At 52.0% G+C, this 25759-nt stretch overlaps 1 protein-coding gene across 1 annotated transcript in view; it reads right to left on the bottom strand.

Moving 5' to 3' along the window:
• Positions 1–328: 328 nt before the first annotated feature.
• LOC103171861 (secreted frizzled-related protein 1) overlaps positions 329–25759 on the bottom strand; it is a 44795-nt gene continuing 19364 nt past the window's right edge. The window contains exon 3 of the mRNA XM_042344590.1: positions 329–662. Coding sequence (XP_042200524.1) covers positions 337–662 — 326 coding nt within the window. The 3' untranslated portion in view covers positions 329–336. The remainder of the gene's footprint in view (positions 663–25759) is intronic.

Raw genomic sequence — 25759 nt, 5'->3', positions numbered from 1 at the left:
ACACACACGCACACACACACGCGCACACACACACGCACACACACACGCACACACGCGCACACAGAGAAATAGAAAAAAAAAACAACGGTAACTCGAAAAAAAAACGCAGAGAGAAAGAGAAAAACGATCCTATAACCGTAAGGGGGAAAACCACGCGCGCAAAAAACACGTTTTCGGGGGGAAAAAAAAACACACAAATCGAAAAAACAAAACTAAACAACAATAACGACAAACAGAAAGGGGGGAAAAAAAAACAAAAAAACCTGTGCAAGTCGAGAGGTGTGATCTGGATACCAAACAAACAAGGGGCGGGGGGTGGCGGGGGGGGGGGGGGAATCATTTGAAGACGCCCTGATATGTGGGACACACGTGCGATTTCATTTTCTTCACAGCTTTTTTGACCTCCTTGCTCTTTTTGTCCCACCTGTGGATTACGGTCAGGAGGTTCTGTTTGTTGACCTTGCGTCCCATGATGAGAAAGTTAGTGTTCAGATTGTCCAGTTGGTGACATGGACACTCCGCGCCATTCTTAATGTACAAGGTCAGTTTCTTCAGGTCTTTTTTCTTGAGTGGCCCGAGTTTGAGGGCTTTTTTCTTCTTCTGCGGGATTATCTTCCTGTCCCCGTTCTCCTTCTTCACCTCTTTGATCTTCATCTTCAGAGCTGTGGGGGTGTTGGGGAGGTGGGGAGGTGGGGGGGTGGGGGCGGGCAAGGAGAGAACACAAGATAACAGTCAGCAAAGCCCCCGATTCTCCGGGACTCAAGTAATCATTGTCACTTCTCTTTGGTAGCAAAGTGACTGTGGGTTTGGGGTTTGTCCACCAGCCCCCTGGGTGTCGTTGGTCTCATCAAGATCATCCAGAACTCCGCAGCCCGTGTCCTCTCCCGCACTAGGCTCCTTGACCCACTCGCCCCCATCCTCGCCCGACTCCACTGGCTTCCCATCGCACAGAGGATACAGTTCAAGATCCTGGTCCTCACCTTCAAAGCCCTCCATGGTCTCGCTCCCCAGGCCCTCACCCCCCCCAACCCTGCGACCTCCCAACCCCCTACCATCCTGCTCGCTTCCTCCGCTCAGCGGGCTCTGACCTGCTTCATGTCCCCCCCCGCCTCCCCCGCCTCGCCATTGTCGGTCAGGCCTTCAGCCTCCTTGGCCCCATCCTCTGGAACACCATCCCACAGTCCCTCCGCCTCATCCCCTCCTTCCCCTCCTTCAAGACCCATCAAAAGACCCCCTCTTCGGCCGCGCCTTCGGTCACCCTCCTACCCCACCACCCTCCCCACTCTTCACCCCTTCCTGATCCCAATCACCAGCTCAGGTCCAAATCCCTGACTGTCAATGGACATGAAGCAGGCTGGAGCCCACTAAGCGGAGGGAGCGGGTGGGGGAACAAAGCCATGGAGGGCTTTGAAGGTGAGGACCAGGATCTTGAACTGCATCCTCTGTGCGATGGGAAGCCAGTGGAGTCGGGCGAGGATGGATGGGTGGGGGGGGGGTGATAGGGTCGCGGAGACCTGGTACAGGAGAGGACACGGCAGATAAGGAATTGTAAGCTGGTTGAATCATGAGTCTCACAGAACAAATAAACACAGCTCCAGCTCTCGTCCCACCACCATCAACATGTCTATTCCGGTATCTTCCTGTGGCCAGCCTGGCTCAGCCTCTATTTGACTCATCTCATGCAAGGACTATTATTATCTGAGGACATCCCTGGTTGCCTTGTGAAAGTGGGTAACGTTTGTTAGGTCCCTTATCAAGGGATAAGGGGCGAGGGTGGGAAATTGGACTTGAGGTACAGATCAGCCGTGATCTTGTAAAATGGCGGAACAGGCTCGAGGGGCTGAATGGCCTCCTGCTGCTTCTACGATGGTGGAATACGGTGGTTTCTCTGATAGTTGGTGTTGAGGCCCAGTATCAGATGGTGCAACAATCGCCAATACTTCTGTTGTTCTAAGAGAAATACGAACTCAATCCAATTAACAATTGCAGAGCGAGCCAAGGCTTTAGTGTACAGTAACCGCTGGGCTTTGCCAGTAACTGTGGTGGTTTGGACCGGGTTTGGAGTTCCAGCGGCTTTGGTTCAAGTCTTGCCAAACATTACCTTCCAAGCATGAAATGCAACAAGGAAAAGCATCCTTTGACTTGTCAGATTTCGCTGACCTGATCTGAAGACAACTTTACGGGGGTTGGAGGGGTGAGGAGGGAGCAGGAGAGGTTAGAAGATGTTTGTGGGGGGCGGCGGGGGGTGGGAGGGGGGGGGTGGAACGGTACTGTGCGCAATTGGCTGCCGCGTTTCACCCGCAAAACACACAGCCACTACACTTTACACTGTATCCTGTGAAGCGCTTTGAGGCGTCTCGAAGACATGATGAGGCGCTGTATGCAATGCAAGGATTATAATTATTATTATTATTATTATTATTATTATACTATCATGACTGTGGGGGCCGTAACACAGCACCACAAGCCCTCCCCCGAATCCACCCCCTCCCTCGCCCCCTCGGGAGCTGACGGGTGTTTGAATTGCGCCTCCGGTTCATCGAACCGACCAATCTGTTAAGAATTAATCCGATTGCTGCGAGTGTTTCTGAGACGACCTCAGAATAAGGATCGGGCTCGGAAAAGCCACTGGATGGAGCTCCCGTCGCTGGTTTTAATCAGCGACATCTGTGCAGAACCACAGCCCGAAGACTGACCAGTTAGCTTTCCCAGAGCCGCCAACAGTATCGCTCGCTCTTCCCGAGCTCGTCGCTAACAGTTTGCCGCGCTCCCACCGCGGTAACATAATACGTTAAGCGCTTCACGGGATACAAGTGCAGTGACTGTGGGTTTTGTGGGCGAAACGCGGCAGCCAATTGCGCACGGCAGCGGCCCCCACACAAACCGCCGTGGGTCGCGTGACTAACTTATTGTTATTGTTTGTTTTGAAAAGGGGTTATTATCCCCGGAAAAGCGATCCGCCAATGCACGACAACTCGCGCAACAACAACAACTTGCGGAGCGCTTAGCAGTGGCGGAGCCCGACTCCGAGCCGGGGAAGATGGCCGTAAGCACGGTCGAAGAGGAAGGTGGAGAGAGGCACGGGTGGGGGGGTGGGGGGTGGGGTGAGGCGGAGGGGACGAGGGAGAGCGTGACAGGGCTTCGGGGCGTAGCGGCTGAAAGCGCGACCTGCGCTGGTGGGGTGGAGGGCGCGAAGGGCGAGCAGGAGACTGGAGACCAGTCAAGCGGAGGGCGCCAGGGAGCGAAGGGATTTGAAAACGCCGCGTAGCGCCTCATCACGTCTTCGAGACGTCTCAAAGTGCTTCACCGGATACACTGTAAAGTGTAGTGACTGTGTGTAAGGAAATTTGCCCAACGTTTCGCCCTGACCTGACCCGCCCGGGAATCGAACCCGGGTCCTCTCGCTGGCGAGGAGAGGGCTCGAACCCCTGAGCTACAGAAACAGGATTCCCAAGTAACGCTTTCCCTTCAGAGAAAACGATTCATTGCCCAACAATTCGGTCGCAACTCGTAATAAAAAAACAACGCTCAGAAGAGATGTTTTCTGCTTTACTAAAATAATTGGTTCCCATATTGACTTTAGTTTTAATTCTAAACTCCGCAGGGTTTTGCGGAGCTTATATTTTTTATATATTCTTTAGCTGCTCAGCAAGAAAGACTCAACTTATTTTAAACCTTCCCTGTTTCTTTGGAATGAGAACCGTTTACTTTCAAACTGATAATGTTCCTTTGTATTAAGCAGAAAACTAAGATATTTGTCAATTTCTACCTCTCTCGCGCCCACCCACCTACACACACTTACACCCACCTACACACACTTACACCCACCTACACACACTTACACCCACCTACACACACTTACACCCACCTACACACACTTACACCCACCTACACACACTTACACCCACCTACACACACTTACACCCACCTACACACACTTACACCCACCTACACACACTTACACCCACCTACACACACTTACACCCACCTACACACACTTACACCCACCTACACACACTTACACCCACCTACACACACTTACACCCACCTACACACACTTACACCCACCTACACACACTTACACCCACGTACACACACTTACACCCACCTACACACACTTACACCCACCTACACACACTTACACCGACCTACACACACTTACACCCACCTACACACACTTACACCCACCTACACACACTTACACCCACCTACACGCACACTTACACCCACCTAAACACACACCTACAGCCACCTACACACACACACTTACACATACCCACTTACACACATACACCTACAGACACTTACACACACATACCTACACCCCATACACTCACACACCTGCAGCCACCTACACACACCCACTTACACACACCCACCTACACATACACAAACCTACATACACACACCTACATCCACTTACACACACACTGAAACACACACACATATATCGTGGAGTCCTGTAGCTCAGTGGTTAGAGCACTCGCTTTGCAAGCGAGAGACCTGAGTTCAATCCCAGGCAGAGGGTGAAACCTCGGGCAAGTTTCCTTACTCCACACAGAGCCTAATAATAATCCTCCAAAACCAAAAACAATAATAAATTGGTCATTTTCAATCTACGACTGTTTGTGGGACATTGCTGTGCGCAATTGGCTGCCGCGTTCGCCCACAAATATATAGTCAATTCACTTTACAGTGTGTTCTGTGAAGCGCTTTGGGACGTCCTCCCGACGTGAAAAGCGCTATATCAAATGCAAGTTATTATTATTATTATTATATACACACACAAATACATACATACACACACCTACACACACACACGTACACCCACTTACACACACACATACACCCACTCACCCCACACACACACAGCCCCATTTATACACACACACTGAAACACACGCACAAATACACACAACACATACACACCCAGCCAACACGCCCACACACACGCCCGCGCGCAAACATAAACAGCCACAAAAACTCTAGCATTAAGAGATTTCTTAAATGAGCTGCGTATCCTGTCTTAAACCACTGGTTCCTGTTAAATCTTCTCCAGCTGTAGATTCCGCTCTCAGTTTCTGACCTGAACTCCTTCTGCCCACAAACCTGAACCTGTGACCTTCTCTTTCCCCCGTCTTCTCGGTTGCTTTGAGGTTCCTTCAGCGCGGTTTGATAGTCCAGTGCAAACTTGGCCGAATGTCAGCGCATTGGCCCCTCAATCAGAAGGTTGTGGGTTCAAGTCCACCATACCACCCACCCACCCACCCCCCCACCGTCCCGACCCACCCACCCACTCACCGTCCCCACCCACCCACCGTCCAGACCCACCCACCCACTCACCGTCCCCACCCACCCACCGTCCCCACCCACCCACCCACTCACCGTCCCCACCCACCCACCGTCCCGACCCACCCACCCACTCACCGTCCCCACCCACCCACCGTCCCGACCCACCCACCCACTCACCGTCCCCACCCACCCACCGTCCCGACCCACCCACCCACTCACCGTCCCCACCCACCCACCGTCCCCACCCACCCACCCACCGTCCCCACCCACCCACCCACTCACCGTCCCCACCCACCCCCGCCCGCCCTGTCCATCTCGTCTCCATTACGGTAAACCAGTATAAACAGGCTGTTGCTTCCTGAGGTCTCAGCCTCACCAACATTCTTCCCTTTGGAACGAGGGATTTAAGGAAGACATTATTTGACTTATAGTGTATAAAACTATAGTCAAAACCAATTATTTGATACATTTCAGTGCCATCGGTTCTGCCTAAAGGCCCTGAGTCTGATCCTGCCAGCGAGTTATTGTGGGTTTTAGCTTTCCAGTTAATGTAGGGACGCAGAGAGTCAATCTGTTAGATTTACAGTCAGAGCTTCCTGTATACAGTCGCTCCCTGTATAATCTGGTGTTCCGCCAAACAGAGAGAGAACCGTGGTCTGTGATCCACTAACTTAGCCGCTGGCAGTCGGGGTAATACAATACAATGCAAAATGACATGTACACAGCTCCTTTCACATCGGGAGGACGTCCCAAGGTGCTGGACAGTCAGGGATTTGGATCCGAATGAGGTAGGGAGAGGGGTTTGGGGGTAAGGGAGGGTGGAGGGCAGGGAGGGTAGGGGTAGGAGACTGGCCGAAGTTCAGGTCGAAGAGGGGGGGTCCTTGAGACGAGCCTTGAAGGAGATAAGGGAGGGAGAGGGCGAGGCGAAAGGGAATGTGGGATGCAGTTTCCAAAGGGTGGGGGCAGAGAGGCTGAAGGCACGACTGGCGATGGCGGGTGGGGGCAAGGCGGGGGGATGTTGAGCAGGCTGGTGGTCTCAGCCCTCCAGCCTGGAGGAAAGAAACAGAATATCATCGATAGTTCTTGCTCCTCATGACTGCTCCCGCGTGGACGTGATTGGGTTGAGGACAGTTGGACTCAACGGTGAGAATCTTCACAGTGGGAAAGGCTTCACTGTGTTGACCTGAGCGTCAGTCTGGTTATACTCGGAAGGTGTGAGGAGCTGTGCACCCGGCTCCCAGCGACAGCCGGAGATAATAATAATAATAATAATCCTGGCATTTGACACAGCGCCTTATCACGTCTTTGAGACGTCTCAAAGCGCTTCACAGGATGCACCGTAACGTGTAGTGACTGTGGCAGCCAATTGCGCACAGCAGCGTCCCCCACAAACAGCCGTGGGTTGAACGACCACATTATTATTTTATTTTGAAGGGATTATTCCCCCCGGAAAAGTGATCCACTGATCGACTAACAACCGGGTTGCTGCTGACTGCTCACCATGTGTGTGTGTGTGTGTGTGTAGGGGGGGTGGGGGGGGAGTAAGGAAACTTGTCCAACGTTTCGCCCTGACCTGACCCGCTCGGGAATCGAACCCGAGTCCTCTCGCTCGCGAGGCGAGGGCTCTAACCCCTGAGCCACAGGGGACTCCATCGGAAGATGGGAGATCACTGAAGGAGGGAGGATAGTTGAGTGTAGACCATGAACCGGAGAGTATCTGCATTGTGTGTCCGCTAGCGGGGGTCGAGGTAATGCACTATACAACCCGTTCAGGGTCTGGCTGGTACTGAATAGCGATTATTTATTGATCTCCGCACGTACCGAGCTCCAGTTTCAGCGGGAATTACGTGGGTTTGTTTTCCCAACCGCCCCAGAGACATTCCCAGGTATCACTGCTTTCCTTAACAGGGAACGTTGCACACTTTATCTGTTAGCTTTGGTCAAATAAAATAAACCCCAGAACTGCGGCTCTCGCCAATTGCTCTCCAAACAGACTGATCTCTGATTTCACCCTTTCCCTCATCCCTTCAATCCCCCCCCACCCCAGCCCCCCACCCACTCCCCCCTCTCCCACTCCCCCCTCCCACCTCACCCCCTTCTGTTCCATAAGGTGACCATAAGCACGATCCAAAGAGGAAGGTCTTTAGGTGGGACACACACACACACACCACATACACACCACACACACACCACATACACACACCACATACACACCACGCACACACACATACCACGCGCGCACACACCACACACACACACACACACACCACGCGCGCACACACCACACCACACACACACGCACATACACGCGCACACGCTTCCAACTGCCATGGATGAAGTTTTTGAGCTCAAATAAGTAGCAGCATAGAAACCGTGGCACTTTACCACTGTCGCACTTCAGAAGCTGTTTGGATAGACCATTATTTCAAAGAAAGTTGCTCTTTTGATTGAATTAATAGGGCGTTTAAACTCCAACCCACATCAGCCTGTGCGTGTGGGTGTGTGTGTGTGTTATTTTATTTTATTAAAAGAAATGACTAGTTGTTAAAATATGTCTGAGTTCTGCTGTTAGACTTCGATCAGCAAAATTAAACGCTTGCATTTGTGCAACACATTTAGGAGCTGTTCCGTACTTAATGACTCGAGAAGTAGAAGAAGCAAGAAAGCCCGAACTGAACGACGTAGCAGTGAATTTCTGCGTCTGTCTGAGTCTGAAGATTGATGAGACTGCGATGAAGGGGAGAAATAACAAGCGAGGGAGCCCAGAAATATAAAATATCTATTAAGAGGCGAGAAAATCTAACTGGAGAACAGACTAACTCAATGATATGGTTCCTGGTTTATCTTATTTGCTGGCGCCCTTCTTGAGGGAGACAAAACCTTGGGCAGGTTTCCTCACTCTGGTTACCCGCAGTCAGTAGGAACCCGGTTGTTAGTCGATTGGTGGATCGCTTTTCTGGGGGTAATAATCCCATCAAAATAAATACTGAATTGATCACTTTGCGGGGACGCTGCTGTGCGCAATTGGCTGCCGCGTTTCGCCCACAAACTATACAGTCACTTCGCTTTACATTTGACACAGCGCCTCATCGCAACTTCGAGACATCGCAAGGCGCTTCACAGGATACGCTGTAAAGTGTAGTGACTGTATATTTTGTGGGCGAAACGCAGCAGCCAACATTCTGCCCTCTCAACAGCAACAACACATGACATTTACACGGAGCCTTTCAGGTCAGGAGGACGTCCCGAGGGGCTGGATGGTCAGGGGTTTGGCCCCGAGCTGGGGGTTGGGATCGGGAGGGGGTGGAGGGAATGGAGGGTGGGGGTAAGGGTGACCGAAGGCGCGGTTGGTCGAAGAGGGGGGTCTTGAGACGGGACTTGAACGAGGTGAGGGAGGGGGCGAGGGAGAGGGCGAGGCGGAGGGACTGTGGGATGGAGTTCCAGAGGGTGGAGGGGGCAGAGGGGCCCGACCGCCAATGATGGTGATGGGGGGGGCATGACGTGCTGGGGGGGGGACGCAAAGCAGCCTGCGTTCGTCAAGCAGAGGGAGCGCAGGGCCTGAAAAGGGGAACCAAGTCAGAGGAAGAGAACAAAGTCTGGGGTCGAAAGTCTGGGACGTCCACCAAACAGGAAACTTTGCGTTGAAGCTTCATTTTGGAGGGAAAAAAAAGAGTTGTCCCGCTAGTTAACCCACGCACGGTGAGCTCGCCAGAGAGATTCAGAAGCAAGTTGTGTCCTTCGAGGAGACACAGCAGTGGGAATGGGTATTTTTTGAGCCTCACCAGTTGGAAGAAAGGGAATTTTGTTTTCTGCTCATGTGGAAAATATTCCAAAAACTTCTTTATTGCAACCGATAAATCAATTTGGTTCTGGCCCGGACTCAAGAAGCACTTTTCCAGCAGAAACCACAGACATGCACAACTCGGAACCAGCAAACTGCTAACATGCCTGTGTTTGTGTTGTCTGCGTTGGTTAAGGCTTCGAGTACTGGCTGTGCTCAGCAGCTAACACACACACACACACACACACACACGAGTGTTTTGCGATGACATTTTGGAAGAAATAATGTTCCATATCTACTGCTTTCGCAATCCGAATGCCTAATCGACTGGAACGAGCATTTAGGACATCTGCGTGCAGCTGGACGCGGGTGGATTTGTATCCCTGGTTGTTTGGTAACTTCCTCAATAATAATAATAGTATAATAATAGTATAATAATAATACTTGCGGTCGATACAGCATCTTATCACGCCTTCGAGACGTCTCAAAGCACTTCACAGCATCGCTGTGGTGCAGTGTATATCTTTTATTTCAATCTTCAGCTCTATATATATATTTATTGAACCCCCATCACCTCAGCCCCCGCCCCCCCCCCACCCCTCCCATCCCCCCCCATCACCCCAATCCTCTTGGGGGGGGGCGCTGTGTAAATGCAAGTTGCTGTTGCTGTTTCATATATATTTTAAAATGGCGACGTAGCGTAACCCTCAATGTGCTGCGCTGGGGAAAATAAAATGGTTCCACCTACAGACCCCGGTTTTACTCAGCGGTTACACAGCAGAGAGTGAAGTGGCTTCACTCGCAGAGGAGAGCAAACGGGGAGCAGAAATCCCATACAGATTTGCTCTCTGTGCTGTGAGCATCGAAGCCGGTTGTCATTAATCTTTAAGTCACGAATCTGTCCGTGGGGTAGTCCCGAGGTTCTCAAAGGGGGAGCGAGCTGGGGAGCGAGTTCAAATATTTACTCTGCAGCCAGAGGCGATACCAGGCTCGAGGGGAGCGGGGAATACATAAGGAGACGCTATTTAACTCAAAAGTTATTTCGCTGTTTCAACAAAAGCCTCATATGGATTCAAGGTTTCGCTTAACATTGAGAGCTGCAAGGAGTTCCCTGGAGCTCAGGGGTTCGAGTCCTCGCCTCGCGAGCGAGAGGACCCGGGTTCGATTCCCGGGCGGGTCAGGTCGGGGCGAAATGTTGGGCAAGTTTCCTTACTCCCCCCACACCCCCCCCCCACACACACACACAAACGCCTCTGTGTACCGGCAGTCAATAGGAATCCGGTTGTTAGTTGATTGGGGGATGGCTTTTCCGGAGGTAATAATTCTTTCTCCCCCCAAAATAATAATAATTTGGTCACTTCGATCCACGGCTGTTTGTGGGGGACGTTGCTGTGCGCAATTGGCTGCCGCGTTTCGCCCACAAAACACACAGTCACTACACTTCACAGTGTATCCTGTGAAGCGCTTTGAGACGTCTCGAAGATGTGATCAGGCGCCGGGTCAAATGCCGGGATTGTTATTATTATAGAAGTTACCAAACAGTCAGGGATACAAATACAAATCCTCCCGAGTCCAAATCCAGATTGCTTTCGTCTTGAAATTGTTCCGAAAGACTCCAGGACAACAACTCCGCTTGTGATCGATTTTACATCCCCTCAGATGCTGAAGTCACTGATTTTCAGTAGATTACATCCCAAAGGCCGACGTTAGCAATACCAGTAGTGTGAGGTGTGAGCGCACACACTGGATGTCTAACTTCCGCCTTTTCTAGCGCTTTTCATTGTGTTTTTAATAATGATAATAATCCCGGCATTTGACACAGCACCTCATCACGTCTTCCAGACGTCTCAAAGCGCTTCACGGGATACACTGTCAAGTGTAGTGACTGTGTAGTTTGCGGGCGAAACGCGGCAGCCAATTGCGCACAGCAGCGTCCCCCACATAATGGAAAAACATCTCTGTTGTTCCGTGGGCTCAAGTGTGATAGAGATTCCAGTTTCTGAGCCTTAACTCTCTCTCCTTATCTGTCCTTCAACTGGGATCTACCCTCCCCTGCTTCCCCGACAGTCAGTCAACCTCGATCAGGAACAGTAACCCCTTGTCTGATTGTTTTTCCCTCCCTCCCTCCCTCCCTCCCCGCTCTCTCCCTCTCTCTCCCCCCTGCCCCCAGCCTGCGGAAACTGAGGCCAGTCCCGGCACCTCACTACCTCTCCAGCTCAGATCAGATTGCACGCTGTCTGCAGATCAGTTTCCTTCGCTATCTGCTGTAGGAATGCCATGGTTGACAAGGTCAAGGGAGCCCTAAACCCTTTTGTTTGGTCAAGTTTGTAGGGCTAAGGTGAGGGAGCGGGAGAGTAGGGCTGATCAGGGCTATGGGGAGAGCGCGGGGGAGTGGGGTTGATCAGGGCTATGGGGAGAGAGCGGGGGAGTGGGGTTGATCAGGGCTATGGGGAGAGTGTGGGGGGAGTGGGGCTGATCAGGGCTATGGGGAGAGAGGGGGAGTGGGGGTGATCAGGGCTATGGGGAGAGAGCGGGGGAGTGGGGCTGATCAGGGCTATGGGGAGAGAGGGGGGAGTGGGGGTGATCAGGGCTATGGGGAGAGAGCGGGGGAGTGGGGTTGATTTGGAAGCTCTTATCAAAGAGCCGACACAGACACAATGAGCCGAATGGCCTCCTTCTGCGCTGTATAATTCTATGATTCTATGAAGCAGGAAACACATGACATTTACACGGAGTCTCTCACGTCAGGAGGACGGCCCAAGGCGCTGGACAGTCAAGGGTTTGGACCTGAGCTGGGGGTTAGCCCCGCAAAAGCAATCCACCAATCGGCTAACAACCGGGTTCCTACTGACTGCCGGTAAACAGAGGTGTGTGTGTGTGAGTGTGTGTGTGTGGGGGGAGTGGGAGTAAGGAAACTTGCCCAACGTTTCGCCCTGACCTGACCCCCCCGGGAATTGCACCCGGGTCCTCTCGCTCGCGAGGCGAGGGCTCTAACCCCTGAGCTCCAGAGCTCCACATAATGGGAAACCGTCCCCGGTTTGGTCACGAACGGCACAGTAAGAACATCGCGGCTTCAGGTGAACGGTGGAGATTCTGTGGAAACTGTGGTTTACGGTGGAAAAGGAAACAAACAAAAATCTGCCTCTGACCTTCTGGAGTCTGTAATTGCTTATGAGGTCCTTTTTTTTTAACTCTGGCATCTATAGTTCTAATGGAACGCAGCTGTGCACCTCGGCACAGCCTCCATACTGTCCAAAGATGTACTGGAAAGATATACGGTGTGCAGGCGAGAGAGGCTCAGCTCGCGCTTACTGACTACCCAACAGCTGCAAAAATAAGCCTCTGTTGTTCCACCCTCGCCCGGCTCCTACTGGCTGCCCATTCCTCAGAGGATAGTCCTCCTCCAAACCCTCGTCTACACCTTCAAAAGCCCTCCAAGGCCTTTCCCGTCCCCCCAACCCAACCCCCCACCCAACACCTCTGTGACCTGTTGACTCCCATATCAACCTGTCTGCTCCCTCTGCTCAGCGGGCTCCATCCCACAGACCCTCCGCCTCGCCCCCTCACCTCGCCTCCTTCAAGGCCCGTCTCAAGACCCTTCCTCTTTGACCGTGCCTTCGGCCATCTTCCTACACCCCCACCCTCGCCGCCCTCCTCCCCTCCCCAATCCCGTAGTGGAGTCACAGAGCCCAGTGAGGGAGAGGACACCAACTCCAGAGTTCTGGGTGATCTGCAGCTTGTGGGGGGAAGCGTTGGGGGGGGGGTGGGAGGCCAACAAGGAGGGAGTTGGCGTAGTGGAGCCTTGATGTGATGAGGGTTTCGGCGACTTGAGGGGTGAGGCAATGGCGATGGTGCAGTCAGGCAGAGAAAGGCTAATAGATGCCTTACTTACACAGACACACACAGACAAACACACGCAAACAGACACACACACACACACAGACACACACACACAGATGCACACACAGACAGACACACAGACACAGACACACACACAGACAGACACGTGCACACACACACACGCAGAGCTTGGGAGAATTGCTTCGTATTATTAAGGTTGAATTTCTTTCATTGTAATTTTAGATTTTTTTTGGTGTTGGTACGAACCCAAGTCGAAAGTTTGCGGATAATAATAAAGGGAGACAGAGACAGAGACAGAGACAGAGAGAGAGAGAGAGAGAGAACCTATGATTACAATTTCTCTCCAGTTTCAAGAAATTTCTCGTCAGAGTAATGATACTAAATGGTATATTTTTTCTCTTTTTTTTTCCCCCTCAAGCGCTGCTTCGCGCGGGGGACATGGAGTTCCCTGGAGCTCAGGGGTTAGAGCCCTCGCCTCACAAGGGAGAGGACCCGGGTTCGATCCCCGGGAGGGTCAGGTCAGAGCGAAACGTTGGGCAAGTTTCCTTACTCCCCCCCCCACCCTCCCCCCCCACCCCCACACACGCACTTGATAATAATTCCTCAAGACAAAAAAGCAATAATAATTTGCGGTCACTTCAACCCACGGCTGTTTGCGGGGGACGCTGCTGTGCACAATTGGCTGCCGCGTCTGGCCCACAAAATACACAGTCACTACACTTTACACCGTATCCCGCGAAGCGCATTGAGACGTCTCGAAGACGTGATGAGGCGCCGGGTCAAGTGCGAGGATTATTATTATTATTATTACTATTATTATTATTATTATCACCGTGTGAGATGGGCAATGGTGGCTATAACAGGGAGGAAACATAAGATGGGACACTTGTTGGAACTTTGCCACGACGAGACGTTGCTACACTCCTTCAGTGAGTTTATTATCCACACTCTCTGCGCTGAGCCAAAATAAACCATTTGCTCTTCAGCCAGAATCTCTCTCCAACTTTCTCCACGCTCTTAAGGGCACTATTTACACGCACAGGTATATTTATCTAAAAAAAATCCATTACCCAAACGTAGAGCGAGAGAGAGAGAGAGAGAGAGAGAGAGAGGGTCTAAAACAAAAATGCACATCCGTGGCTCAGTCTGTCCTATTTTTTTGCCAAACGTATAATCCTGGCCAGCGAATCGACTGTTAAAAGAGAGAGAGAGTGAGAGAGAGATACCCACAGCTGGAACTGATTACCACAAAGACAACGGCAACTTTGGTAACAAGCTAATAGCTTTTTTATTTTGCGAATATTAGGCTGAAACCACTTCTGTGGTCTGTACGGTAAGTAGCACGTATACAGTAGGAAATGTCCAGCTGTTGAGCTCTCAGGCACATGGAAACCAGATGTGGTGTGTATGTGCCAGTAGAAATCATTGGCACAAAGGGATCCAACCACTCAAAGGTATTCTTGGAATCATTTGGAAGGTACTTTTCCTGCCTCCTTTTATAACTTGTTTTTTTCCTTTAAACAATGGCTATTAAAACTCGCTTTAAAGGTACATGATTATTGTTATTAAAATGGTTATTAAAGCTGGTTTTGTGGGAGTTCCCTGCAGCTCAGGGGTTAGAGCCCGCGCCTCGCAAGCCAGAGGACCCGGGTTGGATTCCTGGGGGGGTCAGGTCAGGGCGAAACGTTAGCCAAGTTTCCTGACCTCCCCCCCGATGTTTAACTAGCAGTTAGTAGGAACCCCGGTTGTTAGTCGATTGGTGGATCGCTTTTCCGGGGATAATAATCCCTTCAGAAAAACTACTAATAATAAATTGGTCACTTCAATCCACGACTGTTTGTGGGGACGCTGCAGTGCGCAATTGGCTGACAGGCTCCAAATAATAATAATAATCCCCGGCATTTGACCCGGCGCCTCATCACGTCTTCGAGACGTCTCAAAGCGCTTCACGGGTTACACTGTAAAGTGTAGTGACTGTGTATTTTGTGGGACGAAACGCGGCAGCCGATTGCGCACAGCAGCGTCCCCCACAAACAGCCGCGGGTTGAGTGGCTAATGCTAGTGCAGGAATTATTGAATTAACGAAGGTTTTCTTGCGTCCCGGGTCAAAGCCCAAACCTTTACCAGTCACCGGTTTGATGGGTGACCATTCGCATCGAAAGGTTAACGACAGGCAAATAGTTTCCACCACTATAAACTTTCTGTAAGAGAAGCAAGGCTGAACTATACTTACTGTAACTAGTCAGGTAATGGTGCTTATGTTAGAATATCTTTGTGCAGCGTAAAATCAGTGTGACAGAATAATTTTGTCCAAAGGCACCGTTTCCACCCCCTTAAAAATAGTCGTCATCGCTGCTATTCGCCAAAAACCTTCCCTGGAAAACATCCCTGTTCTCAAATTAGCTCCACAGCTCCCACCGACCTTCCATAGAATCAGAGAATTATACGGCGCAGAAGGAGGCCGTTCGGCCCATCGTGTCTGTGACGGCTCTTTGAAAAGAGCTTCCAATTCAACCCCACTCCCCCCGCGCTCTCCCCATAGCCCTGATCAACCCCACTCCCCCGCTCTCTCCCCATAGCCCTGATCAACCCCACTCCCCCGCTCTCCCCCATAGCCCTGATCAACCCCACTCCCCCGCTCTCTCCCCATAGCCTGATCAACCCCACTCCCCGCGCTCTCCCCATAGCCCTGATCAACCCCACTCCCCCGCGCTCTCCCCATAGCCCTGATCAACCCCACTCCCCCGCTCTCCCCATAGCCCTGATCAACCCCACTCCCCCGCTCTCCCCCCATAGCCCTGATCAACCCCATCCCCGCTCTCTCCCCATAGCCCTGATCAACCCCACTCCCCCGCTCTCCCCCCACAGCCCTGCAAACTTGCCCTCCCCAAATAATTAACTTTAACACATCATTTCTTTTCCCAGGGCCTTGAACGAGCTGTTGCTTCCCAGCTTCGAACTTGTTGGAATTCCCTCTTTACGTTTTAGCGAAACTCAAACAAATCAAACTCAAGAGAACTGTGACAACTGGGACTGAATGGCCGATTGTGAACGGAAAGGGTCTCTGTTTGTTTGTGCTAATTAATCAGACGCACGTTGACGGGCAGGACTGATTGAGTAGCGCTAATTTATGGTGAGTCATTGCTATAAATATGAAACATGACAGGGCCTAACTTCCCAGATAACAATCCTGGTTCAAGTAAATACGACATACAATCGCACCCGATATAAATCCAACTTACATTTGCTGCAGCACAATCAATGTTGCACGCTTCCATTTGGCTTTTGCTGTAAATCATTTGAACAGAATAATAATAATTCCTAAATTCGACCCGGCGCCTTATCAGGTCTTCGAGAGGTCTCGCAGGATACACCGCAAAGTGTAGTGACTGCGTATTTTGTGGGCGAAACGCGGCAGCCGATTGCTCACAGCAGCGTCCCCCACAAACAGCCGCGGATTGAAGTGACCAAATTATTATTGGGGGTCGGACAGTTATTGAAGGCGCGGTTGGTCGAAGAGGAGGGTCTTGAGACGGGTCTTGAAGGTGGCGAGGGAGGGGGCGAGGCGGAGGGACTGTGGGATGGAATTCCAGAGGGTGGGGGCAGAGCGGCAGAAGGCCTGCCCGCCAATAGTTGGGCGAGCGAGGCGGGGGACATGAAGCAGGCCGGAGCCCGCTGAACAGAGGGAGCGGGCAAGATGGTAGGGGGTTAGGAGGTCACAGAGGGGAGTGAGGCCATGGAGGGCTTTGAAGGTGAGGACCAGGATCTTTCACTACCAGCGAGTCTCCCGGTCTCAGTGCTTAAGCTTCAGCAAAACTCCTGAGCCTCTGGACCTGTCAGCCATTATCCTGTTCACGTCGAATTGTCAGAACCATTTCACGTGCAGGAAAAATGCCTCCAATGTTACCATCTCCCTCCGTTTATTTGAGTAATGCAATTTCACATCTGCTTTCCATTCCAGGTACAAAGTCCTGATCCGATCCAATAAATCCAACACAAAATAAAATGTAAACAGTCAAGAAAAGCCATGTTTCAACAGTTCCACAGTAATCATTCCCTCCTTCGGCTTGGCATCAAAAGTGGCTGAGTCCTCCTTGTCACAGGGAGGAATCCTTGTTGAATGACTGTTAGCATTTTGAAGTAATTTGAGAGCTTGGAATTGGCGCATTGGATGACAACAAACATGGACTTACAAAGATCATTACAGCACAGAAACAGGCCGTTCAGCCCCTGATGGTAATTTATACATCATATGAGTTGCCTCCACCCCTCGTCAACCTCCCCCTCTGCACTAGCACCGTTCCTACCACCTTAAAAACAGCCATCATCACCCCATCCCCCAAAAACCTTCCCTGGACCCATCCCTGCTCTCCAACTACTGCCTCATCGCCAACCTCCCTTTCCTCTCCAATGTCCTTGAATGTGTCATTGCTTCCCATCTTCGCTCCTTCCTCTCCCGCCTCTCCCTTCACGAACCCCTCCAATCGGTCTTCCATGCCAACCACAGCACAGCCCTGGTCAAGGTGACAAATGACATTTTGTCCATCTACGACCAGGGCTCCCTCTGCCTCCTCTTCCTCTCTGCTGCCTTCGACACTGTTGACCACTCTATCCTCATCCACTGCCTCTCCTCTCATCTCAACCTTCACGGCTCTGCCCTTGACTGGTTCAGATCGTACCTCTCACAAGGCCTGCACTTCATCTCCACAAACGGTTTCTCCTCTAATTCCCGCACCGTCTCGTGTGGTGTTCCTCAGGGCTCTGTCCTTGGTCCCCTCTTCTTCAACATCTATGTGCTCCCCCTTGGTGACATCATCCGCAGACATAGGGTCAAATTCCTCATGTATGTGGATGACACCCAACTCTATCTCTCTGCCTCCGCCCTTGACTCCAGGACCCGCTGCTGTGCTGACAGAATACCTGTCAGACATCAAGTCCTGGATGAGAAATAACTTTCTTCAGTTGAATGTCAACAAGACCGAGGCTCTCCTGATTGGCCCCCGTCAGCCCCTCCACACCTCCAGCGTCACTATCCATGGTTACACACTCCACCTCTCGCTAAGTCAGTCCGGACCCTTGGGGTCTTGTTCGACCCTCAACTGTCCTTTCTATCCCAAATACGTGCCATGACCCGCTCTGCCTTCCCCCACCTCCACAACGTCGCCCGACTCTGCCACTGCCTCACCCCTCAGGCCACTGCCTCACCCCTCAGGCCACTGCCTCACCCCTCAGGCCACTGCCTCACCCCTCAGGCCACTGCCTCACCCCTCAGGCCACTGCCTCACCCCTCAGGCCACTGCCTCATCCCTCAGGCCACTGCCTCACCCCTCAGGCCACTGCCTCACCCCTCAGGCCACTGCCTCACCCCTCAGGCCACTGCCTCACCCCTCAGGCCACTGCCTCACCCCTCAGGCCACTGCCTCACCCCTCAGGCCACTGCCTCACCCCTCAGGCCACTCTCTCACCCCTCAGGACATTCTCTCACCCCTCAGGCCTCCAAAATCCTCATCCACGTATTCATCATCTCAAGGCTCGACTACGCCAACTCCCTCCTTGTCGGCCTCACCAACTCTTCCCTCCACAAGCTGCAGATCACCCAGAACTCTGCAGCTCGTGTCCTCTCCCGCACCAGGCTCCCTGACCCCCATCGCCCCCACCCTCGGCAGCCCGGCTCCACTGGCTCCCCATCCCCCAGAGGATAGAGTTCAAAATCCTCATCCTCGCCGTCAAGGCCCTCCACGGCCTCGCCCCCTCCCACCTCTCTGACCTGCTGAGCCCCTATCAACCTGTCCGCTCCCTCAAAAATATTCGGTCGATTCACTTATCGTGTGAAGCGCTTTGAGACGTCTCGAAGAATGCACGATTTGCTGAATCCATATCGAATTGGCAAGGAATATGTTTCTTTATCTCTGATGGACTTGAGACACAACCCAGCAGTGATATAAATGCCAGTTGTCGTTGTTTTTAAGCCTCATTAACAGTACTTTATCATAAATAGTTCAGACGTGGGAGTCGTCGACAGCTTTTGGTTGCAAAAGCTCGAGACAACTGCCACATCTGAACTATTTACAATCATTTTGGTTAAATGTCGAGTTAGTGGTTTGTCCAATTATTCCTACGAACCTAACCCCTGATAGCGACCTCTTACTGATTAAACCAGGGGCGATTTGTCAGTGTTGATGGAAACGCTAAGTGCTTAGCTTCGTGAATTCCTAAAGGAAGTGCTTTTGTGCTTAGAATCTAAATGTACAGCAGTTGTATCTCTATAAAGGTGTCACTCACCATGTAGCCAGAGGCAGAGTTATTCTCGAGCTTCGAGTGAACTGAAGCAGAATGTTTAGGCCTCAGATTCTTTACGTACCTTCGTACTCAGCTATTCACAGCATAGAATTATACCGAAGGAGGCCATTCGGCCCATCGTGTCTGTGCCGCTCTTTGAAGAGCTTGCAAATCACCCCCACTCCCCCCGCTCTCTTCCCATAGCCCTGATCAACCCCACTCCCCCCGCTCTCTCCCCATAGCCCTGATCAACCCCACTCCCCCGCGCTCTCCCCATAGCCCTGATCAACCCCACTCCCCCGCTCTCTCCCCATAGCCCTGATCAACCCCACTCCCCCCGCGCTCTCCCCATAGCCCTGATCAACCCCACTCCCCCCGCGCTCTCCCCATAGCCCTGATCAACCCCACTCCCCCGCTCTCTCCCCATAGCCCTGATCAACCCCACTCCCCCCGCTCTCTCCCCATAGCCCTGATCAACCCCACTCCTCTGCTCACTCCACAAATAATTGTCCTAAGTGCCTCAACTACACCAAAGGTTCTCCTATTCTTTCTTAACAACAAAGGCATGACATGTAGACTGAGCAGGGGAGTGGACGTTGGGAGGACTTCCAAGGCGCTGGACAGTCAGGAATTTGTACCCAAGCTGGGGGTTGCGATCAGAAGGGGGTGGAAGGCAGGGAGTGTGGGGTAGGAGAGTGACCGAAGGCCTGGTCAAAGAGGAGGGTCTTGAGACGGGCTTTGAAGAAGGCGAGGGAAGGGGCGAGGCAGAGGGACTTCGGGATGGAGTTCCAGAGGGTGGTGGCAAAAAGTCTGAAGATCCAACGGCCGGTTGAGGTGGGGGAGGGAAAGACAGAGGATTGCAGGAACCAGAGATATGTCTCACAGACCAGAAGAAACTGTTCCCATTGCTTTTCTGGGGATAATAATCCCTTCGAAAAAAGATGAATGACAGTAAATTTGTCAGTTCGATCCATGACTGTTTGTGAGACTGTGGGCTCCGGTCTGCTTCATGTCCCCCCTCCTCGCCAGCCCCACCATTGGCGGTCGGGCCTTCAACCTCTCTGCCCCCAACTCTCTAGGAACTCCATCCCGCAGTTCCTCCACCTCGCCCCCTCCCTCACCTCCTTCAAGGCCCATCTCAAGACCCTCCTCTTCAACCAACTGCACCTTCAGTCACCCTCCTACCCACCCCCCCACCCTCCACGCCCTCCACCCCCTCCTGATCCCAAAATCGCTGTGTAAACGTTGTGTGTTGTTGCTGTGACACCGCACAAAGCCCGAGTGACCAGAGAGATCCACTCACTTTCCGCTTCACTGAATCTTCCAGACCTTATCACAGCAACTCTGTTTACAGTTCAGTCTCACGACGGCCTGAAAGCAGTTGGATGATCCCCAGGGCTCTGTCCTGAGACAGATAGTTCTTGCTCTCGGGAGGTATTAAGTAGTTTACCAGACGGACATGCTGAAGTTTTTGATTAACAGTCGGAATCCACAGGAGATCACGGTGAGGAATTCACCCACGCCTTGATGGACAAAACAGAGAGCGAGAGAGGCAGGCAAGCCACACTGCCAGCACGATCCCACTTGGCCACAGGAATCTGAATGTGCGAGACTCCCTAACACCGAGGCTCCACATTTGCTTCCGATCAACTTTACAGCCGCGGCAATAAAACAGGAAAGAGTGAATCACACTCAAGAATCGGCTGACAGAGCTCATTAGTGTGTGAGTGTGTGAGTGCGAGAGTGCGGAGGCTAAAACTCTTAGCAGTCCACCTCACCCCAAACCATCAGGCCCACTCCGCCCCCTCCAACCAATAATAATCCTTGCATCGGATCCAGCGCCTCATCACATCTTCGAGACGTCTCAAAGCGCTTCACGGGTTACACCGTCAAGTGTGGTGACTGTGGGGGCGAAACGTGGCAGCCAATTGCGCACAGCAGCGTCCCCACACAAACAGCCGTGGATTGAACTGACCAATTTATTATTATTATTTTTTTTTGAAAGGCCCTTTCTTTAATACCTCTGACTGCCTTAGTACCTCTCGTATCTATAGGCTTCTGTGTTTCTCCTGAAGAAAATGTCTTCTGGTTTCCCTCTGGTTTTAAGACGTGGAATTAGAGGTAATTGCTTTAATCAGCAGAAAGGCAGGACCGGATATGAGGGAGGAACGAGAGCTTAGGGTACGACTTACTAAAGCTAACTTCAATTTGGATCACTTCAGGATTATAAGCAGTGAAATCAAACGGGGGGGAGTTTTCTTGCTCTGTGCAGTTCAGGGCTACACTACACAGAGCAAACGTTGACTACAGCAATAATAATAATAATCCCGGCATTTGACACAGCGCCTTCTCGTGTCTTCGAGACGTCTCAAAGCGCTTCACAGGATATACTGTAAAGTGTAGTGACTGTGTGTTTGTGGGCGAAACGCGGCAGCCAATTGTGCACAGCAACGTCCCCACAAACAGCCGTGGGTTGAAGTGACCAAATTATTATTTTTTTTGAAGGAATTAAAGCGATCGGCCAATCGACTAACAAGCGGGTTCCTACTGACCGCTGGTAAACAGAGGCGTGTGTGTGCGTGTGTGTGTGTGTGTGTGCGTGTGTGTGGGTGTGTGTGCGTGTGTGTGGGTGCGTGTGTGTGTGTGGGTGCGTGTGTGTGTGTGGGCGTGCGTGTGTGTGTGTGTGGGGGAGTAAGGAAACTTCCCCAACCTTTCGCCCTGACCTGACCCGCCCGGGAATCGAACCCGGGGTCCTCTCGCTCGCGAGGCGAGGGCTCGAACCCCTGAGTTACAGCCCTCTACTATTACCGTGTCTAAGCGGTTTTCGACAGGGAGGTGATTCACACTGACTCCGGCACTCACTGATTGCCAGTAACACCAAACCTTTTGTCCCGAGGTTATAGGAAGATGTCCCAGCGGTGCCTTTGCTTATGAAAACAGTCGTGACATTTGACAGCAGTTTTCTTTAAACCTCTTTGAGATATTTAAACACAATAATTAACGAGCTATGTAAAAAAACTTTCTCCTTTGTTACAACCCGCTGCTTGGCAACCACTTTTCTCTAAAACGCTGTATTTGCTAATTTCATAAATCACTTCAAAACAAGTCAAGTCACTCTCTGCCTTCCCGACCCCAGTTACTCATCGCTTGCTCGTCGGTGGGTGGATCGCTTTCAGGGTGTAATAATCCCTCCAAAATAGTAATTTGGTCGTTCAGTCTGCGACTGTCTTTTGGGGACGCCGCTGTGCGCAATCGTCTGCCGCGTTTCGCCCGAAAAAATACACAGTCGCTACGCTCCGCAGCCTCCTGTTCCTGCGAAGCGCTTTATGAGACGCCTCGAAGGCGTGGCAAGATCAAACACAAGGATTATTTTGAATTGATCGGAGTATCGTTACGGAGGCGACCCCCCATCCCCACCCAACCACCGTCCATTTCATCTGGCCCCACCCCCGTGCTCTCTCTCTCTCTCTCTCTCTCTCCGCAAACCGTACATGTTATGCTCAAATAGGACATCTGGCCAAAAAAAAAACGTTCAGTTTCATTTCTATTGAATTGGGTGTGGATTCTTGAAGCCCTGGGAGTGTTCGCAAGCGAGAGACTTGGGTTCGATTCCCAGGCGGGCAGGGCGTAAACGTTAGGTAAGTTTCCTTACTTCACACACCCACACACGCGCGGACACACACACACGTCTCTGTTTACCCAGCAGTAAGCAGGAACTCGGTTTGTTAGTCGATTTATTATTAATATGTATTACTATTAATATATTGGTTATTATATTGATGATTATTATCGTTATTTCTGGCCAGTTTATAAACCCTCAGCAGATTATTACAACTGACCACAACCTCGTAAGTTTTTCTCTCCTGTTCGAGCCTCGCCATCACCAGGCGGTAAGAATCCTGGTCACAGTGTTTGATGCAGTTCCTCATCACATCAAAACATCTCAAAGGGGCTCCACCCAGGTTTTCTGCATAATATATTTGTGGGGGAACCCTAATTTGCCCCCAGTGATGTCCCACAAACAGCCGTGAATTTTATCTGGAGGATGGTTAACTTTCTCTAATAGTCCTGTCGGACCTTTATTGTCCACTTACAACAACTTGATGCAGTTATAGCATCCCTGAGCGCTAGACTGTGGTGGGGTCTGACCCCCCTGAAGCCAGGGGGCGGTGGGGGGTGGGGGAGAGGAAGGGTGGAGGTGACCTTAAGCACGATCCAAAAAAAGTAGGTCTTTAGGCCGGGATTTGAAGGAAGGGGGAGAGGCGGAGGGATTGAGTGGTGGAGTTTCGGGGCGTAGCTGCTGAAGGCACAGCCACCAATAGATGGTGGAACGGGAGTGGGGGGGGGGGGGGTGGCGAGGGCAAACATGAGGCCGGAGACGGACGAGCGGGTGGGGATGGGGTGGCAGTGGGTGGGGGAGTGGGACGGAGAGGGTGAGCAGGTCGGAGAGGTAGGGAGGGAGGGAGGTTGGAAGGGAGGGAGAGAGGGAGGTTGGTTGGGTGGGAGGGAGGGAGGGAGGTTGGGAGGGAGGTGTGAGGGCGTGAAGGTGACTGTACGAACTCGAGGAACAATAACAAAGTGAGGCCATTCTGTCGTTGGTTTGAAAGGGAACCCATTCCCACTGGAAACCGCGCAGTAAAGCAAAGTGATGAGAGCCGTTGTCCCCGCACCCGCCCTGGGCCGCGTTCATTTGGTTTAAGGACATTCTCAGGGTGGAGGGTCTCTGGGTGTGTGTATGATGGGAACCAGTTCAATCCAGGGCCCACTGGCTCCCTATCACACGCACTAAACCCCGTCCACCATCACCCCGGCCCTCGCCAACCCCCACTGGCTCCCTATCACACACACTAACCCCCGTCCACCATCACCCCAGCCCTCGCCAGCCCCCACTGGCTCCCTATCGCTGAACGGATCGACTTCAAGATCCTCTCACACTCGTCTTCAAATCCCTTCACTCCCCGACCTCTCCCACCCGCTCACCGCCCAACCCACTACCCACTGCCTTCGCTCTACCGGCTCCAGCCTCCCGCTCGTCCCTCGCGCCCTCCATTCCACCATCGGTGGCCGCGTTTTCAGCCGCTGTGCTCCGAAACTGTGAAACTCTCTCCCCCCAATCCCTCTGCCTTACCCCCTTCCCTCCCCAACTTCAGGTCGTGCCTGAAGACCTTCCTCTTCGACCGTGGCTATGGTCACCTTCTCCCCCCTCTGGGACACTGGTGGGGGGTGGGGGGTGCGCTGAGTAAATACAAACTGCTGTATTAAAGAGTCTAACTGTTTGTTAAACCCTAACGTCCTGGCATTTGACACAGCGCCTCATCACGTCTTCGAGGCATCTCAAAGGGCTTCACAGGATACACCGTAAAGTGTAGTGACTGTGTGTTTTGTGGGCGAAACGCGACAGCCAATTGCCCGCAGCAGCGTTCCCCACAAACAGCCGCGGGTTGAAATGACCAGATTATTATTATTTTATATATTAATTTATTTTGAAGGGATTATTAGCCCCGAAAAAGTGATCCCCCAATCGACTAACAACCGGGTTCCTACTGACTGCCGGTAACCGGTGTGTGTGTGAGTGTGTGTGTGGGGGGGAGTAAGGAAACTCGCCCAACGTCTCGCCCTGACCTGACCCGCCCGGGAATCGAACCCGGGGTCCTCTCGCTCGCGAGGCGAGGGCTCGAACCCCTGAGCTACAGCCCTCTTCTATCATCATGTCTAAGCGGTTTTCGACAGGGAGGTGATTCACACTGACTCCGAACCCAGAGCTCACATCACTCCGAGGTTATTATGCGAAGGAAATGTCATTTAATTAGAGGCCGAGACAAAGGAGCTTTGTCATTCCGCAAATGTTAGTTTTTTTTGGGGCTTTAATGTGTCGCAAATGAATTCAGCTTCAGTAAAGTAACAGAGTCAGGAACAGTAGCAGGTCTGTGTCTTGCTGGGAAACTTGATGACCTGCTCCTATAATGGTCAGATAGTAGTCAGATCCATTAAAGGGTAATATCGGCCGGACATTTTGATCGCTTTCTCCGCGCTTGTCTTTCGTGCCCTGTGCCTCGCGTGGAGTCAGCAGTAGCTTCTCAACCCCAAAGCAGTCGCTCATCACAGCATATTTGTGGAGTTCCCCGGAGCTCAGGGGTTCGAGCCCTCGCCTCGCGAGCGAGAGGACCCCGGGGTTTGATTCCCGGGCGGGTCAGGTCAGGGCGAAACGTTGGGCAAGTTTCCTTACTGCCCCCCCCACCCCACACACGCACACACACGCACACACGCACACACACACGCGCCTCTGGTTACCGGCAGTCAGTAGGAACCCGGTTGTTAGTCGATTGCGGATCGCTTTACTTGGGGATAATAACTCCTTCAGAAAAATAATAATAGTAATAATTTGGTCACTTCAACCCGCGGCTGTTTGCAGGGACTCTGCTGTGTGCAATTGGCTGTCGCGTTTTGCCCACAAAATACAGTCACTACACTTTGCAGTATATCCTGTGAAGCGGTTTGAGACGTCTCGAAGACGCGATGAGGCGCTGTGTGAAATGCCGGCATTAT

The sequence above is a fragment of the Callorhinchus milii genome, unplaced genomic scaffold (genome assembly GCF_018977255.1).
Source record: "Callorhinchus milii isolate IMCB2004 unplaced genomic scaffold, IMCB_Cmil_1.0 Scaffold28, whole genome shotgun sequence".
NCBI classification, from domain to species: domain Eukaryota; kingdom Metazoa; phylum Chordata; class Chondrichthyes; order Chimaeriformes; family Callorhinchidae; genus Callorhinchus; species Callorhinchus milii.
The sequence above is the reverse complement of the archived record's forward strand: the minus strand, read 5'-3'. Positions and strand labels throughout refer to the sequence as shown.